General features: G+C 42.9%; 1 protein-coding gene across 3 annotated transcripts in view; it reads right to left on the reverse strand.

The window, feature by feature from the left end:
* CCNY (cyclin Y) overlaps positions 1–18,201 on the reverse strand; it is a 210,989-nt gene extending 192,788 nt beyond the window's left edge. For 2 of the 3 annotated variants that reach the window (XM_005291014.5, XM_065582845.1), the window contains exon 1: positions 16,754–18,201. In XM_005291014.5, coding sequence (XP_005291071.1) covers positions 16,754–16,907 — 154 coding nt within the window. In that variant the 5' untranslated portion in view covers positions 16,908–18,201. The remainder of the gene's footprint in view (positions 1–16,753) is intronic. The other variant, XM_005291017.5, reaches the window with a different exon arrangement.
* Positions 18,202–20,301: the final 2,100 nt, after the last annotated feature.

Here is a 20,301-nt window from a genome sequence, read left to right on the forward strand (position 1 = left end):
ATATTGAAAAAAAATCTAGTTTTAAGTTTCTTAAAAGCTTACTTAAAAAAAAAAAAAAAAAAAAAAAAAAAGTATGAATCTCCAGCTAAATGGGACCTGACAGTGTCCCTTTAACTTAAACATTCAAATTTGCCAAGCAGACAATTTCTTGGGGTGCAAAATTTACACTGTTATGAGCTGGGTGAAACCATTTTGAGAGCTGAATTAAAAACCTTGTTCAAGCGGATATGTAAATATACCCTTCTCTTAAAATATTTGTGAGAAACAGTAAAAGGGCCACACCTAAAACAAGGCCTAACAGAATATGCCCAAAAACGAACACCATGTGGGCTGGGGGTTCCACTGGGTATTGTGCCCAGGTGGGTGGGTGTAGGATCACACAAACTAGGAAAAGACAAGAACAAAGAAACAGAGTTAAAAAAGCAAGACAGTCCAGTAGTAGCCTGTGAGTACAGTGTGACCCTGGGATAGAGAGAGCACTTTGGGGTCTGTTGGCTAAAGAGGCTTGGGGCTTTAAGATAGGAAACTATTTATTTCATTTCTGATTCCTCCTGCACTCAGAGAAAGACTTTGTACATTCCTTGAAATAAACAAGATTGCATCAAAGAAAATAACAGTCCATCAATTGCTACTTCCAACTGGAACATCCCCAGGGCCCTGAAATTTGACTATCTACTTGGGTAGAAAGGGAAAACTACAGTAACTGCAGTGAAAAAAACTTTTAAGGTATTGAAATAAAAAACCACCATTTCACTCAAAAGGTAATATTTCACACAAAACAACTGGTTAAAACTCATGCTGATTTTGTAGTGTCACAGATCTCTAAGGGCTTCTAAATTACCGAAATCCCATTCTTCTCACATCCAACCCTTTGAAATGTTAACACACACACACACAAAAAAGGTTACAACACCGACGTATATTGCGTATTTTACTTTTCTGTGGCTGGTATCAGGATGGTAAATGTATATTGCTGAAGCAATATGTTTGACATTATAAGGATTATCCCAAAGGCCAACCATGAAAAGAAGAAGACTTTCCGCTGTAGACAGTATGGTTTAACAGCTTAAAATATTCAGCGTTCTACTCCCTTCTCCCACCAACCCCAAGACAGCTAAAAATAATCGTTTGGGTGGATTTTTGTCAAGCTGGAATATTAATGATAAAAAGCTACAGAGAAGGGAGTGCCAACGATAACTAACCCAATGGTAGAAAGACTGGGGGGGCTGAGAAATATGATCTGTTACATGTGCACATGGGAGGGTAAAACTCCACTGTTCACCTGTGGAACTGGATTTTTTTTTTTTTTTTTATGTTTTATGTTTTGTTTTAAGCTAAAACAATCCTAGAGCCACTTGCCAGAGTGTCACTTGAATAAAATCTTGGGGTTTACTAGTTTAATTTTTTTTAAAAACAGCTATTTTGCATTTTTTAACAATACATTTAATCCAAAGAGAGCTAAAAGGATGAGTCACTAGCAGAAACCATGCTCTCCAGAGTGCTCAGGGGTATGTCTACACTACAAAAAAACACAGCAGCAAGTCTCAGAGCCCAGGTCAACTCACTCAGGCTCACATGGCTCATGCTACAGGGCTAAACATAGCAGCGTACAGGTTCCCACTCAGTGTACACTGTTATTTTTAGCCGAGTAGCACAAGCCCCGGGAGCCGAAGTCAGTTGACCTGGGCTATAAGACTCACTGCTGCTGGGTTGGTTTTTTGTTTTGCTTTTGTTTTACAGTGTAAATGAACCCTATTCTCATTAAGTACCTTGTTAAAAAATAAAATTAATGGAGATATCCCATCTCCTAGAACTGAAAGGGACCTTGAAAGGTCATCGAGTCCAGCCCCTGCCTTCACTAGCAGATGCAAGTACTGATTTTGCCCCAGATTCCTAAGTGGCCCCCTCAAGGATTGAGCACACAACCCTGGGTTTAGCAGGCCAATTTTCAAACCACTGAGCTATCCCTCCCCCCAAGTCACCTTAAAATAGACATCACATATCTTATCTGAACTGGGTCCTTAAAATGAACAGAATAGGAGCATATATCAAGGAACATTTTTAATTCAAAGCTAATCACAGTTTGCGTTTCTGTAATTGTAAAAAAGTGTTTTAGTATTTCTCTTCAGCCTATAAAAGGATAAAATGCTAGAAAAATTGTCCTATTTATTGTTGATTGCTACATGGGTTTAACAGTCACAAAAAACTTCAAAATGTGTACAAAAAAGGCATGCCAGGAAATTTCAACTTAAGGCTACTATTACATCCTGAACTCACCCCATGAAGTTTGGGTTTTGTAGAAGGCTAATGTCTGTCTATAGCTGAACCTGAAACTGTGTTAGCATCATGAAATATTGTTGTTCTTCCTAGTAAGGTGAAAAAATGGTTTCAAATCTCAATGTACACAGAATAGAACAGTGTGCGACCTTGCATATTAGGCAGCTTGTCATGCAATAATTGCACTTAGTCCCCAATTTAGTTTCTTTGATCATGTTAATCACAGTATTTAAGGAAAAAACAAAACAAACAAACAAAAACCATGTTCTAAAATTAAAATGCAGTTACATTTAACAGCTACATACTGAGGGAGTGTCTTCTCTTAAGTAATACTATTTAGTCTTAGTGAGACTTTGGCACTGGTAGAGGAAGATGAGACCAATTTATAATAACGTCTACCCTCACTGACTAGGGCAGCCAAGCTACCATGTCTGCCAAGAGAAGAGAAAAAGGAAGAAATATGTATTAGAACGAAAACTGAAGGCAACTCTTGCCTACCTTAGGCCTACACTGCCACTTAAGTCAATGTACGTTACGTCCCTCGGGGGGGTGGGGGGGTGAGAGAATCACCCCCTCAAGAACATAGCTTACATCGACCTATCACAATGTCTACACCAGGGGTCGGCAACGTTTGGCACGCGGCTCGCCAGGGTAAGCACCCTGGCGGGCCGGGCCAGTTTATTTGCCTGCTGACGCGGCAGGTTCGGCCGATCGCGGCCCCCGCTGGCTGTGGTTCGCCGTCCCGGGCCATTGGAGGCGGCGGTAAGCCACGGGAGCACATCCCTTACCCGCGCCCCTTCCGTCAGCAGGTAAATAAACTGGCCCGGCCCGCCAGGGTGCTTACCCTGTGATTTGGGAAATTATATGTCCCTCGGCCTGCGCTGCTTCCTGCAGCCCCCATTGGCCTGGAGCGGCGAACTGCGGCCAGTGGGAGCCACAATCGGCCGAACCTGCGGACGCGGCAGGTAAACAAACCGGCCTGGCACACCAGGGGCTCTCCCGGAACAAGCAGCGGCCCTAGTTTGAGAACCACTGTTCTATACCATAGTTGCTCAAACCAAATGATGGTTAAGTAGTTTTATTGCTTAATAAAAACCTTATTCAATCCACAAAGATAGGCACAATCTAATGGTCTGAGCACAGAATGGGGAGCCAAGAATTTGCAAATTCCAATCCCACCTCAGATACTGACTCTCCGAGATAGCCTCAGACACATCACTTAACTTCTTTTTGCAAAGTACTTCTCTACTTCACAGGGTCGTTGTGAGGTTCAATTCAATGTCTGTAAAGTACTTGGAGGACTACCTAATTATGTCTCTCTTACAACATGTTTGTCTATATACCATTGGCTGTCTTGTTCAACAACAGTCATGATTGCTAAACATGCATTATTTTGATACAAGCTCTCTTTACACAGGAAAGTATGCGGTTCACACTTAGTCAGATGTGAGTATGTATATTTGCAAAGTATGTCATATAATTTCCCAAATCACAGAAACACCTTATTTCATTGAGTGAATAATAATAATAATAAAATAAAACTGAACAGTGGGCAACCATAATACTCAAGTCAACTCATCCAAAACAGATCCCTTCCAATCTTTTTTCCTACAATGAAGTTTGTGGGTCCCCCTGATCAATATTCCTTGATTCCACTGAGTTAGATTTGTATTGTCCATTGAATCACTATCTTTACTTTCAGTAGGTACGACTTCTTTACTAGCCAACTGTCCCAGTAAAATACTGGAGTTATGTCCTCCTTTAATCAGCTAGTTTCATGAAAACTTAGGAAAACTGAAGAACACAATATTGTAAGCAAACTTCTTATTCGCAATCCAAGGTAGTATCTCAGGTATTTATGGTGCTCAACCACTACAGACATCTCGGAAATAAACACCTTGGCAGTCCATAAATGCAGAAACAAAACATCATCCCCAGAGATCTCACTATCTATAACCTTCTGAACTTACTTATACTAAACAATCTGTTCCATCATGTATTTAGCTGAGTAAGCATCCCGGATCTGAAGAAGAGCGCTGCGTAAGCTCGTCTCTTTCACTAACAGAAGTTGGTCCAATAAAATTACCTTTCCATCTAGTCTCTCTAATACCCTGACATGACTACAACAACATTGCATACATACCTGGAACAGTGCTTCTCAAACTTATTTGATCATGCCCCTCTTCACGACTGTAGCAGTTTATGCCCCCACCCCCAGCCACACAAGTACATATACCTAGGGCCCTACCAATTTCACAGCTGTGAAAAACGTGTGATAGACCATGAAATCAGCCCTCCCCTGTGAAATCTGATCTCCCCTGCTGCTGGGAGCCCAGGGCTCCTAACTGCTAGTCCAGCTGTGCTGGGGAGGGACAAGAGTTGTCCTTCCCCTGCACGGCCCCTCTTGGTGGGGAGATCAGACCCACCTCCATAGGCAGCGCAGAAATGAGGGTGCTACACCCTCACTTCTGCACTGCAGCAGCCCTGTAGCTGGGCTCCAGGCTTCCGTTTCCCCCTCCCAACCCTCACATGGCTCCAGGCACTGAGCCGGGGCTTTCTCCCCTGGGGGCTTCCGCCTTCCCCCGATGCTACAACCGGGGCAGCCCAGGCTCAGGGCTTCTGTGCCCCATCTCGACACTCCAGCCAAGGCTCAGGGCAGCCCAGGCTTGGGGCTGCCACTCCCCTTACACTACAGCCGGGGCTCGGGGCAGTCTGAGCTCAAGGCTTCAGCCCCTGCAGCTGCTCTTGGGGCTCGGGGTGACCCGGTAGGTGCTTCTGCCCTGAGGCTTTTCCCCGGGGTTGAGGCACCCATTTTTCCTGGATGCCCCCCCCCCAAATTGGCCAGGGGCCCCTGCCTTAATCTGCCCCTGGCCTGGACTAGCAGCTAGGAGCCCCCAGCTGGAGCGCTCCCAGCAGCATGGGGGAGAGCCTACCCACCTCTACCTCTGGGAACCTCCTCTTAAATACAGGAACCTGGCAGGGTGCTGCCTTCACAGCCCAACTCTGAAGGCAACATAGAAGTGAGGGTGGCAATCTTGGGACCCTCCTACAACAACTTTGCAAACACCCCCTCACCTATCCCATTACACCACCACGAAATTTCAGACAAACATCTGAAATCGTGAAACTGACCAATTTTAAAACCCTCTGGCCGTGAAATTGATCAGAATGGATGGTAAATTTGGTAGAGCCCTATATATACCAAGTTTAAAAAATAACAAACATGAAACTCACTAAGGCACCAATTCAAACAGAGCCAAGAATCTACTGTAGTAAGAGCAAAAGCAAAACTGTGATTGTGGTCAATGTTTACAATCAAATGTGCATACCGCTGTGACGGGATACCCAGGGTACAATCTGGAACTGTGGGACCTCTGTGCCCCCTTAACTCTCCAGCCTGGACTCTCTCTCATACAATAATACGCCAGTGACAAGGAGCTGTGATCGTTCAGCCATGAACATGTGGAACCCCATGCCCAGCTAAACTGCATGAATGATCCCTGAGCTACATGAATCATACGGAGAGGCACCAGCACCTCACCCAAACCCCCAGCCTTGAACCCCAAAATACACCATCTTATGCTGCTCAAGACTCCCATGGACAGTGCAAACTCATTAATTGGTTCACCATTTTGTCAAAGGAAAGTGGACATGCACCAGCCTGTGTAATCTGAGCCGAGATTCCCCAAGCATTTCAACCAAAACCACACTGCTTTAAGTAAAATACAAAACAGATTAACTACAGAAAGATAGATTTTAAGTGATTATAAATAGCAGACAAAGATCAGAGTTGGTTACATAAGAAATAAGGATAAACTCGCAGTCTAAATTCTACAGCAAGATTTGAATCAAACAGTCTCTTACCCAAACATATGTTACAGGCAGCTCATAGTTCTCAATTCACAGGCTGGACTCCTTTCCCAGGCTGGGACCAGATTGATTTCTTGCAGATAATCTTCCAAGTTTTGAGATGGGGGAGGAGAGAGGCCAAGTGTCACTGTCATGATGTCGCTCTCCCTCTTTTATATGGTCTTCCAGCTGCTAGAAAGCTCCTTGCTGTGACATGGATTAGGCAGCCCTCATTGCGTATGTGCCCTCTCTGAGAAATCTCTGGGTCAGTGGATTCTTCTTGATGGGTCACAATGCCTGTCTGGCTAGTGGTAGTTGCTCCTTTGTCCCTACTGAAAGGCCAGCTATGGAGGTCTCCCAACCTCACAACATATTTCAGTAACACATATGGCAATAATTCATAACTTAACACATTGATAATCCTAGTGAGTTGTATGTACTAAGATTTTTAAAATGATACCTCACAAGGCATACTTTGAACAAAACATATAATCATATGACAGCGATCAATATGGGGGTTCCAGTGTACTACTTTGAGGTACAGAGTGTCACAACTGTGTCATGGCAAACAGATTAATGTACAGAAGGCAATGACTTTGTATAATACTATGCAAGCTTAACAGAAATCCGTCAAAATGCACAGAACCATCTGGAGTCAAATGCACAGCACCATCTGAGGACCTGATATGTCTGGAGGATTTTTATTTTTAAATGAAATCAGGGAACATTAGAAAAACAATTTTTGTGCAGGAGGCATAAAGAGGTAAAGCAAGAAATTTTCCTTATCTCTTGAACAAGGGAAATAAATACTGACTTGTTCATTTAGGAGGAAGGTTTTTTATTTGTACAGTCACCAGTCTCACCTGCAGCAAGGAAAGTTTTCCCCACAGAACAAGTAACAAGCCGCATATAATTCATCCCATCTCTGAAAGTCCAAGTACTGATCCATCTGACATGGATCCCACTGTAATCTTATTTCCCTCTCAAGAAACAGAACAGAGCTTGGAAGGAGAGAGGAGGACAACACCACTACTCCCTACGAACAATTAAACTGTGCAGCAATAGGAAAACAAAACCCCACAACCCACACTTGCCCAACACAAAGTCGCCACACACACACACACACTTTTACAGTCTCTGTCATGCTCCCTAGAGATAGAGCGCAAGCAAGCCAATTTAGGGTTTGCAGATCAAGTACAGCTCAATTTTTTATTTTTTATTTTCTTCTTCTTCTTCGCAAGACTTGCCAAGCATGAACAGCTGCTTCTTAACACCTGAAAGTAATAAATTCTTCTCTTCACACAGAGAGAAGCAGGAATAATTCATAGTGCATTTCTATATCCATCAGAAAGCTGTGAAGAGATCTCATGAATGCAAGAACAATGTGGTAACTGTATCAAATACATCACCTTGCTGAAATACTAATGCACAGTGGAAAGCACCACACTGGAAGCAAACTTGGGTCTATTACGGATTTGCTCTTTTGCTCCCAAGGTTGCACTAGCTGGAAGACGGGCCCATCAGTTTCACACCGCCAGGTGGCAACAATGCGTGCTTTTACCAGTATAGCTTATGTCACTCACAAAACTGGTATAAACTATACCAGCAAAAGAATTTTTTGCCCATATAAACTGCACCTGCACAAGGAGGATTTGCCAGTATAGCTATAATGGTACAGCTACACAGGGCTGGTCTACAGCTATGTCTACACTACCACTTATGTCGGTATAACTTATGTCGCTATGGGGTGTGAATAAGCCACCCCGAGCGACACAGTAATGTCGATGTGGACAGCGCTGTGTCAGCGGAAGAGCTTCTCCCATCGCTTGTTGGTGGTGGATTAATTAAGTTGACAGGAGAGCTCTCTCTCATTGGCTTGGAGCAGCTACACTAGAGAGCTTAAGGTGGCACAGATGCAGCAGCACCACTGTAAGCTCTCTAATGTAGCCATAGCCTACACTGAAAACTTACAGCAGCACAACAAAGTCTCTCAGGAGTGTGAATATCAACATCCCTGAGAGACATGGCTATGCTGACCCAACCTTTGGTGTACACAGTGCTAGGCTGAAATAAGAATTCGTCCATCTAGCTGTCACTTCTCCGGTAGGTGAACTACAGCAACAGGAGAACCCCTCCAATTGCTGTAGTAAGTGTGTTCATTAAAGCGCTACAGTGGCGTAGCTGCAGCATTGACCTGGCCTAACAGAAGTCAGATTACCTGTGCAAAGAACTAATGCAAGAGGGGCAGGATCTTCCGCTAGTGTAAACTACCATAGCTCACTAAACCTAACCGAGCTATGACATTCACACTAGCTGAACATCTACCACGAGATGTTTACGGTTACGCTAATAAATCCTTTGCAAGTTCACAGACATGAAGTTTTACAACCTCAAGAAAAAAAACAAAACAAGGATTTAAATGCAGAACCTGCACCTACCGCCCTACAAATGCTGGAAACAGTTCCTGAACCAGATGAATAGCTAGTAGCCAAGGACTTGCTTTTACTGCTTGCTCAAGGCATAACTTGACCTAACCCGGCGTCCCTTCACACACACAAATCTCTAGCTTGAGTTAAGTGGTGCTTTAAACTCAAGCTACCTGGGTCGTTAAGGGGCATGGGTAATGCTTGAGCTATGCAGTGAGCATGCTACCCACAGGCTATGCTCAAATCAGCACAACTCCTGAACTGCTAATCCAAGCATCTGCATAGCTTGAAAGTTTCACAGCATGGCCACGCTCACTCAGCCTAGGCTAACTAACCCAAGTGGAGTAAGTCAAAATAGCTGTTGCAGTGAAGGCAAAACCTACTATTATTATTTAAAACTAAACAAGTACAACTGCACCCAGCAGTCTTGGATTAATAAAAGTAATATCAACGTTTAGCAGAACGTCTCACACACAGATTTATAATCTGGATGTTAAATACTCAAGGGTAACGTTTTCTATTTAAAATTTCACATTTCATCTTTTTTCTTTAACATTACTTTTAAAATGTATGGTTATGCTGGTTAATTCTTTGATTGAAATAAACAATGACAAAGCAAAACGTTCCAAAGCAAGAATGGTGCTAATCTTCAAAGGGCCCATTTTCATTAAATATAGTTATCGGTCTACAGTAATGACTATAGGTCATTTAAATTTTCATTTTGTAAAAGTTTATTTCATATTCTTGTTAAGATATAACAGAAAAGACATTTAAAATCCAGATTTTTTTTTTTTTACTGGACACTGAATGTGACAATATTAATGTAGCAATACCAGCCAACAACACTACACAGCATCAGGTTTCCTCATTTATCTTGTCAACGTAGTATTCTTAGTTACCTGTGCAAATGTGTGTCAGTACAGCGATCTTTACATTTTCAAATGTGTACATTTTAATCCACAACATTCTGTTTCAAGTATGTGTCTGAGCTAAACTTTGGTGCTCTTGTGCATCTCAACCATTAACTGAAATTCTTGGAAACAAATCATATGGTAATGTACTAAACTAAGGGTTATAGTAATAAGCTCACAAGATGACTAGTTTTAACAAGTGTGCATTTTGATGGTTCCATTTCTACATATTTATACATACACACATTTTACACAGTGTGAATTAATTCACTTTCTGCAAATGACATGGGAGAAATGAGATTTTCGGCAGGCTTTGAACAAGGTGATAGTAGTCACTTGGCAAAGAGGGAGCAAAAAGGAAAAAGGCACGGAGATGAGAGGCGGAGAAAAAAACAACACCAAAAGCAAGGAAAGCATCAATACTGGCATTAGTGGGAGAGTGCGATATAGAAGCCAAGCTCAGTGATGTAGGCCAGGGCAGAACAGTGTAGGAGCTTGAATGCAAGCACAGTAGTTTTATTAAAGGGTCAGGTGTAAGCGATACTTAGATGCATGACCTCCAAGAAAAACAGTAGGCGCTGCAAGGTAGTGTTAGAAAGTCAGTAGATGACAAAGCTGTCTCTGAGCCAATGTTCCAGCACAGAGTTTAAGGGCACTAAACTATACTGTCTTTCAAAGGAGATGTAAAAACAAAAGATCAATCATATTTACAGTAATTAAAAATCATATGGCCCATTTTTATAAGAGATGGGGAGGTGCTAATCTGAGCAAGATTACACTTTTAAAAACAGTTTAGCCTGTGGTATGCAAGGTTAGGTACTTCAGAAATGTGTGTACATGAACACTCCAAACTAAACTAAGGAAGTGGCAAAATTGCTTTTGTGGGTCTGGGTCTATTCCTTCATGAAACGTGGCCCTAGGTGTTCAAAGATTGTTGTATTTTATCAGCACTCAACTGGATACAAATGAATGTATATCCTTTTGTTGGCTGGTTCTATGGAACAAAATTATACATCCTAAATATAGACACTGAAATCACATAATAGTCATTCACAGAAAAGGGGATATCACTCCTTTAAGACTTCAGCTTTTCAATTTATAGATTTGGAATCTACACTCACCCTGTCAGAAGATCCCAGAACCAATCAATCAATCAGTTAAAATCATAGATGTTTCGGGCCAAATTCTGCTATCAGTTATACCTGTGCAATTCTGTTGAGGTCAGTGAGATTGAAAAAATGAAAATGAGGGCAGGATTCAATCCACCATTCTGAAAGGAACCAACATTCTCATTCCATAAATCTTCATTAAGTAAACCAGACAGATTATAAAACCTTACTACACTTGAGTTTTATACTTGGCAACATAAAACCTCATAATTCTCACAGAGTCCAGCACACCTGAGGCACACTATAATCTTAATTCAGATGTTCTCACATAGCTACTGCCCATTTTCACAAATAAACTGCTTTCAGGGTGGATTGTTTTCAAGAGATTGTCTACCAGCTGCCGAAAAATTAACCTACCACAAAAAGAGCTGAATAGGTTTATTAGGGATGTAGTCACACAGGGTTCACAAAAAGAAGAACAGGAGTACTTGTGGCACCTTAGAGACTAACAAATTTATTAGAGCATAAGCTTTCGTGGACTACAGCCCACTTCTTCGGATGCATATAGAATGGAACATATATTGAGGAGATATATATACACACATACAGAGAGCATAAACAGGTGGGAGTTGTCTTACCACCTCTGAGAGGCCAATTAATTAAGAGAAAAAAAACTTTTGAAGTGATAACTGTCTGTACTGGGCTAGCTTGATTATCACTTCAAAAGTTTTTTTTCTCTTAATTAATTGGCCTCTCAGAGGTGGTAAGACAACTCCCACCTGTTTATGCTCTCTGTATGTGTGTATATATATCTCCTCAATATATGTTCCATTCTATATGCATCCGAAGAAGTGGGCTGTAGTCCACGAAAGCTTATGCTCTAATAAATTTGTTAGTCTCTAAGGTGCCACAAGTACTCCTGTTCTTCTTTTTGCGGATACAGACTAACACGGCTGCTACTCTGAAACCTGACACAGGGTTCAGTTATCTGATCTGCAATTGACAATGAAAAATGTGACCCAGCAATATTAGAAGGATTTTGCAAGGGCGGGGGAGGGGGGAGAGACAGAGTAACTTATTATAATAAGAACTGTATTTCCTACCAACACCAAGAGCAACTTCTGATTAGCCCCTGTTCAATGAGCTCAGTCGGTTTCAGGTTATGACAGTGGTCTCATACCATATATCCTGCGAGGTTATCCTCTCTCCACCAAAGCTCTCACAAAGAGCCTACTGTGGAAAAAATCTATGCCACACAGGAAAATCAAGTCTGAGAGCCACTTTTTTCAGATCAGCGGATCTGACTGTGTGACAACAGACATGCTGACATCATGTATAAACGTAGTCTAGATTCTGGACCACTGTCAATCTAATCTAAATGTCCTTTATCGAGCTAGCTTTTATAACAGCACCTATCACCAACACACCTGAGCCCCTTACAGAGTCCATTCTGTGTGATTTTCAAATCCAGAACCCCCGTGTCCAAACGGAATAAACGATCCAGCCCACGTGTCTTAATCAGACCAATAACCAAATATTACAACAATTTTAAAGTGGACAAAGTGTCTAGCAAAAGACTGGGTTTAAAAAAAAAAAATCAGGTCATCTAAGTAATAACAGCAATTTACCAGATTGACACATTAAGTGATCTACTGTTTTATCTTATATTTGTAGCCAGGATACTGCTAGATAAGTCTCTTGATGAGCAACAGATAGAAAAGTGGGTCATCCAAATTCATTAAGAAATCCTCAGCCTATTGTCACAACTTTCCAGAAGTAAGATTTTAAAGTTTAAACCATTTCATAAACTTTAAAAGTTTCTATGAGCAATCAGTCACTAAAACGAGTGGGCATCCTCTGAGCTCCAATTAGAATTACTCTTTTGCTTCTGGGCAGAATATAGCAGCAAAGCAGATAACCAGTTATCTTTACTGCTTCTGTCTATGCCTGAAGATAATGGTCTAATTATCAGTGAAACCCAATGGATCCAACTTTTCAGAAAAATGTGTTGTTGACTGATAATCAAAAAGGTGATTCTTGAAGCATTTCCACATGGCCATCAACCAGAAAAATCATTCAGAACAGGAGTTTAGCCTTCTAACTTGGAAGTCTCTGAAAGAAGTTTGTTCCCACTCAAACATTTCCAGAATTCCCTTCACTTACAGACATGAAGAGTTCCTGATATCTTACAAAAATGATGCTTTTTGACAACATGGCATCAGGCAGGTATAACTGTTGGCCCAATCCTACATTCCTTGCTCAGGCAGAACTTCCATTTAAGACAATGAGAGTCCTCTCCCCTTCAAGCACTGCATGATCAGATCCTGTAATTGCAATTCACTGGTACCTCTCTTCATGACAGCATTTGCAATGGTTTCAGTACAAAGCACAGAACGACTAGCAAACCTCAAAAGGTTCTGTTTGCACAGGCTCTCAAGAGTTCATTTATTTACTGGAACCAGTTTCTTCAACAAAATTAGCCTGGGAACTATAAGAGGAGAATCTCTTTCACAAGATATCCATAGCTTCTACTTAGCCTGGAAATGCCACAATAATCAGTTCTCTCACTGTATTTCAGCATTGCCATTCTGATCCTGCCTTGGAACAGAGCATGCAATGATGCAGGGAACAGACAGGTAAGACATTACATTTTTCAAACCTTAGTAACAAATTAAGATTGGTTTAAGGATGGGAGAAGGTTTAGGGTAGTTTTATTTTACGAAAGTTGCTTTGCCCAATCCTAAAAGCTAGAGTTCTATAAATCTCGATTAACACAAGAGGACTGAAGGCAGACTTGAAGGTAGAGGACAACAACAACTAATTCTACTCACCACAATGTGTAATTCCTGAAAGCACAATTTATAATCAGTACTTGTGTGAGAGGAAAAAAGAAAAAAGTGCTAGTGAATTAGCATTTCCAGAACTTGAACATCACTGTCAAACATACTGTATCTGACAGTGATGTTCTCGCTGCAGTAACAGGTAGTGAGAAACACAGGTTAAAAAAAAACAAAGTGGCATAAGTATCCAAATTGTTTATTTACAGTGATACCACCAGTTTGTTTTTTCAAATAAATATCCAATTCTTGGAGAGCTAAATAGCTCTCAAGAATATTTCATGGATTTTAGATATTTTGTAGGATGCTTGAAGTATCAAGACCTAATATTCTCTCTTTTTTTTTTGTGAAAAGAATTGACCAGTGTTGTTCCTTCACTGTTTCATGTAAAATATTTTCAAGTTATTGAAAAACAGTAGAAATATTATTACAGTGCACTATTTGTTGTCCGTCCCCCCATTGTGTCACCATAGGCATATGTTTGCCATATAGTTTCAAGCAATCTAAAAACAAAAATGTACCCAGTCTCAGGAAATAAGATTTCAGAAACAGAATAGTCTTATTACATTTTGTAATCAGTCTATCATCTTTGACCAAAGACCTCCAGTGGATCTGACTGCAACACAACAGATATGCAAAAGTGAGTATTTCAAATTATTTGTTTTACCCATAATATCCTCAATTGTGTTCAATGAAGAAACACTAACTCATTCTTCATCAATCTCCTCAATGAAAACTGATGCCTCTGACCCTATACCTAATCAGTATCATAGCGAGGAGCAAGATTTGAGCAAACAGCAAGGCAAGGGAAACAAACCACAAAATTTGTTATATGCTCTCAGAGTTGAAGGCAACTCCCTCACCTGAGAACTTAACTTCATTTGCCACAGTGCTGAGCCTGATTGAACAAAGATAGATAGTATTTATTTTCTATGTTCCACTGGTAAAGCACAGGGTCCTTTAACTGACAAGAATTTATTAGGACAGAGACAACATGCACACATGTCCCATCAGTGCTTCCATTCATGGAGTACTGTTACTGATCTGAAAATGAGTTTAACCCATCGGTTCTCAAGCAGGTTATGTGTACCCATCGGGGGGGGGGGGGGGGGGAACGGGACACAGAGGTCTTTCAGGGGATACATCAACTCATCTACATATTTGCCTAGTTTTACAACAGGTTATATAAAAAGCAGTAGCAAAGTCATAACAAGTTAAAATTTCATACGACTTGTTTATACTGCTCTATATACTATTCACTGAAATGTAAGTACAATATTTATATACCAATTGATTTATTTTATAATTATATGGTAAAAATTAGAAAAAGCTATTTTTCATTAATAGTGTGCTGTGACACGTGTATTTTTATGTCTAATTTTGTGAGAAAGCATATTTTAAGTGAGGTGAAACTTCTGGTATACAAGACAAATCAGACTCCTCAAAGGGGTATAGTACTCTGGAAAGGTTTAGAGCCACTGGTCTAACCAAACCATGAAGAGAATTCTTGGCGAAAAGTAAGTTTACAAGGAAAGACATTTAGAATTTTTTGTATTGTCACCACACTATAAAGAACAGCTCCTCACCCCCCAAAAAAACCCAAATCTCTCACTTAGAACTATAGAGCAAGACCTGTTCCTACTGATGTGAAACAGGACTAGATATTATCCGTATCATCATGGGAAAAGGTGTTTACTGCTAATCTGGACAACACTGGTGTGACAAGCATCAGTCATTCACAGGTTAACAACTAGTTCTTAAATCTCCCCCCCGTTTTCTCAAACCTGGCCATTATAAATTTTTTTCCACCCATTGATCCCATTACAGTCCAATTTTTCTACTGTGGAAACAAAAATGTCTTAAAGGTAACAGTCACAATTCCAGCATGTAACTTAATTAAAAGAAATAATCATAACCTGAGGTAAAGTTACTCTATTATTAAGAATTTCGTTTTAGCCAATGGTGAGAACTGGCTTAAAACAAAGTTTGCAATTGATCACATAAGCTATGAAAAAAATGTTGAAAAAAATCTAATGTGTGCCAATGTGACTTTCTTGGCTTTCTACCAAAGGCAATTCACGTCAAACTATGAAAAAGTTGATGTTTTACCAGTTAAGTTTTAGGACTAACTATTTCAGCTAATCAGAAACTAGTTTATACTTCTACATTAAAATCACACTTAAGAATAGGCTGAGTTCTAATTAACCAGAGCACACAAAAGGATGTTTGGTCATTACTGAGTCAATGAGACTATAGTTTTTCCAATAATACTGTAGAGAGAGAACATTCATCATTCTATTATACCAATGCTTCATCATCAGTGTAATGGAAGGAAATAAGTGACTGGTACTGAAGGTCATTACAAGATAAATTTCTCCCACTTCCATAAGTATCTGGGTTTATCCTTTATGTTTTATCCTCCAACTAGGATTGGCTTTGGCATACACATAGCAACAGATGACCATTAACCCATAACAACAGTTGAGTCCACAGACCATCTTTGTTCAGGAAATTTGGGTGGGCAAAAATTCACTTGTGAAATTCAAATACTTGAGTGGATTGGGTCTGGAAGCTTGGAGCAGTGTAAACAGTCACATCAGTCCATGCCGGGTGAGGGGGCAAATACACACTAAGATCTTGAAAGTAAGGCCTGAGGTAAATACCACTCCAGGCTTTCAATCAATACTAAGGTGGGAGAACTATAAAGGCCTCAAATCAGAGGAAAGAGCAGATAAATAATGCCATATCACAATGTACATGGCAAGAATCCACACAAGATCCCAACACTGTGAACCACATACAGGGGGAGGTGGAATCCACACAAAGGTTAAGGGGTACCGGTGGGGATAAACAGAGCTACATCATGACATATTAGTATGGGGTAAATAATGCTGCATTGTGATATACAGGTATGGGGCACCCAAAAGCCTCGAAATTGTGGATGAAGGCATAAAAAACCCAAACAAACCTTCTGTCTCATCATATATTCTCCAATCACCAAAAGAGCCAGAAAAAAAACCTGGAAGAGGAGGGGAGAGAGTAGATTCCCCAAGGGATAGAAGTGATTAAACACTGAGAGGCTAGGAAGAGGCGATGGGAGCTCCCAAGGTGTTTGGGGAGGGAGGGTTGGGGGTTTCCATGTTTCCCCTCTTTGAGCAGGACAGCAGAGAGTTCCCCCACTTGGCTCTTTCTGTGCTTGTTGGGGGGATGCATTTCCCTGGGGGCTGCCTCTATGGCTGGAGATAGAGGGGATTTCCCCAGCCCAGGAGGGCTGTAGGGGGATTTCCCCGGCTGCCCTAGCTGCGGGGAGCTCCCCATCCCAGCAGCCCCCACACCTCTCTTACCATCTATGTTCTCCCGGTCGCTGATGTGCTGCAGGTTGCAGCCCGTGTCCTCGCGGCTCAGCTCGGGCTCCGGGCGGTAGGACTCCAGCCGGGAGTGGGCATTCCTGCGTAGCTTGGGGCTGGAGGAGACGCAGCAGGAGGTGGTGTTCCCCATCTTCCTTCGCCGCCGGGCCAGGCGCGGGAGGATGCAGGGGGAGCCCGTCACCAGCGGTGGCGAGAAGCCATGGGCAGCAGCGGAGAAAACAACAAGCAGGAGAGGAAGAGGCGGTGGCGGCTGCTGCTGCTCCCTCCAGCCGCACTCCCCGGCTGATCCCCACAGCGGCTCATTCAAGAAGCCTTGCCCCAAGCACGTCCAGCCGAGCGGAGGGCGCAGCAGCTAAATCATCCTGCCCTGGCATGTACTGCACAAGCAGGCTAAGCCCGGTGCATGCACAGCCCCATTGCCAGCGGCGGAGCTACCGCGCTCCTCCTCCACCTCCCAATAAGCGGGCTGGATCCACTCCCCCGGCGCACACAGCAGCGGCGGCGGCACCGCAGCCTCCTCAGCAGCGAGCAGCCCGAGGCTGCCTTTGCAAAAAAGGTTCCGGTTCAAGTGGGTGGTAACATCTGCCCGCCGGGCTGGGAAGGGAGACACGGGGCGCTCTGCCCGCTCCCGGGGTGCGCCCAGCTGGGGCGCTGCCGCGACTGGGAGAGGGGAAGCCCCCGGCGCAGGGCTGTAGCCCCTCCTCCTCCTCCCGCCGCTGCCGCTACCGCCCTGGAAGGGAACAGAGCCACCGAGGGGAGGCACCTCATGTGGGGAGCGCGACTGTCCAATCTGCTGCTGCCTTCCCGGAGCGCTGCTACACACACGCGCTGCCCAGCGCCGGAACCTCGCTATGGGAGGGGGGCGGGGGGCACGAGGCCCCGCCCCTCTGCCCCTTCCCCGGCCAGCCGGGCTGTGGGAAGAGCCCCCAAAGGAGCCCGGGGATCCCCACAGCGGCCTCCAGATACTTGAGCGGCTTTTACCGCGACCGAGGTCCGGCCTGGGGGAAAGAGGAGCAGGCGCGGGGCCGGGCCTCTTGGCGAGGGCAGGTTCAGAGCCGCCTCAGCCCCACACACCGGGAAGAGACCGGTGCGGCTGGCAGGGGGGCGGGAGTGATCCCCCCGCGCTTCCCCCTCTCGCCGTTCCCTCCATTCTCACTCCTCCGCCGCCCACTCACCCCCTCTCTGCTTCTATCGCTCCCACAGTCACATTCGTTCTCCCTGCACAGAGCCCATGCGCTTCCTGCTTCTACTCTACAAAGCAAGAATCAGCACCCCCATCACTAAGCCCATTTTCTTCACGGTGTTTTCCCCCTTCCCTTATTTCTTCATGATTCTCTCCATGCAAAAAAGGGGCTCCAGGGGCGCTTGAGCTATGGGTGCTGGGGGTGCCCCCCCCAGCACCCCCTGGCTTTAAGTAATCATAGCAATGAATGAGTTACAGTGTTGTTCAATGGCGTGCAGGACTCACATTATAATAAATGGTTCCAGCACCTCTGTAGAGGCTTTTAGGTTTGCTCCTGAAAATGCGTGGGTTCGAACCCAGTGCCCATCGGGGGGTGACCTATGCAGACAGACATGGTTCATTCATAGGCATGTGTTAACAGTTGCTTCAGAAGTTTAATCCCCTTGTGGTTCTAATTTTTAAAAACTTCTTTAAAAATAATTGTATTATGTCTTCAGATGAAACACAGAACAAATGTGAAAGTAATAGAGATGGGCCAACCAGACAGTACAGTTAGGCATAGAGCTCAAGGTTGAGTTTGGGAATGAATCAGGACTAGGGGCGGGTTTGACAGCTCTGAAATCATACAGTTTGTTCTTGCACTATTTTTGCACCAAATGACAGAAAACTCACAAGAGCCTCTGTATTCTTAAAATGTCATTTCCATTCAAATCTAAACCAGGAAATAGGCCTATAGGGGCTGGCCTAATCCAAATTATACCCTCTGCCTGTCCACCTAGCAACATCCATTCACCACTGGCAATTAGAAAACTTTCTTTGGCAAATGGTATTCTAAGCCTTATGTATTAATTCTTAAGTATTAATTCACATAAAATTGTTGCCAGCCCTGAATGTGACAAAGATAACCTTCTGAACACGAAGTGAGTGTAACCAATGCAGTGCTGTCTTCCTACCCTCCATTGTCTCTATATTCGCAGTTTTCCCAAACAGCAGAGTGACTACTCTCGGTTTCAATGCTATGCAAAATGGAGATTGTGCTTTATATAAATTATTGTTGATTGATTACTGTGCCGAGTGTTTAATACAAATTAATTGTAGATTTCCAAAAAAAAAATATTTATTTTTTTAAAAAGCAACAGAGGGTCCTGTGGCACCTTTGAGGCTAACAGAAGTATTGGGAGCATAAGCTTTCGTGGGTAAGAACCTCACTTCTTCAGATGCAAGATATTTTTTTAAATATCTCATTATTTTAAGCCAATCTCATTATTTTTGGAGGCCTGATTCATGATTGTTGAACACTTTGGATTGCCAACATTGATAGAAGAAACCTATACTTCTCAGATTAGAAAAAGAGTTTTATCTTGTGGCTTTATACCGTGGTGGCTCATAGCAGCAGTCTCATGAGATTTGGTACTGTTCTTAAAGCCTCAACTCCTGGAGTCATGTGATTACATGAGATTTTCAGCTTTCATCCTTTAAAAACATTCCTGGACCTCATAGTTGCATAAAATCCTTGATAACGTGCTCTAAGGCAGTGCTTCTCAAAGCTGGTCCGCCGCTTGTTCAGGGAAAGCCCCTGGCGGTCCGGGCCGGTTTGTTTATCTGCTGCATCCGCAGGTTCAGCTGATCGTGGCTCCCACTGGCTGCGGTTCTCCGTTCCGGGCCAATGGGGGCTGTGGGACGCGGCGTGGGCTGAGGGATGTGCTGGCCTCCCTTCCCGCAGCCCCCGCAGCAGGTAAGGTAAACAAACCGGCCCGGCCCGTCAGGGCTTTCCCTGCACAAACAGCGGACCGGCTTTGAGAAGCACTGCTCTAAGGCACCCTAGAGGCTCAGAAACCAGAAAGCAAAGGAAAAGAATCCAGTTTTTTTATACGTAAATCTCATCTTTTAGCTAATCGAAATTTTATGAGGCCTGACTCATATTTGAATGCTTGAGGTTAACAATATTGCAATAGCACCCAAAAAGGTATGTAACCTTTATAAATGCACAACTTTTGATGAGTTATTAGTTTACTTACCCATGGCTGTTTGTACTTTACTTTATGTCCTTTAAAGTACATAATGTACTTTAGTAACACAAATTAATGGGAGCATCTTTCCTATTTTCTTCTGTTGGGAGTGAATGTCCTAAGTAGTCTGAGTTTCATCCAAAGAAAAATAAATTAAAACTTTTTTTACTTGTGTTCTCAATTTTATCTTGACTTGTATTCTTCTTGGTTTCATCCTCAAATCTCACTTAGTTGTCAGTCTATTGATAAAAGAGGCTGGTGCTACATTATGTATTTAAAAGATAATGTCAAGGGAAGAGAACATTGCCACAGGATAATGGACTCCTGCTGGT

The sequence above is a fragment of the Chrysemys picta genome, chromosome 2 (genome assembly GCF_011386835.1).
Source record: "Chrysemys picta bellii isolate R12L10 chromosome 2, ASM1138683v2, whole genome shotgun sequence".
Lineage (NCBI taxonomy): Eukaryota > Metazoa > Chordata > Testudines > Emydidae > Chrysemys > Chrysemys picta.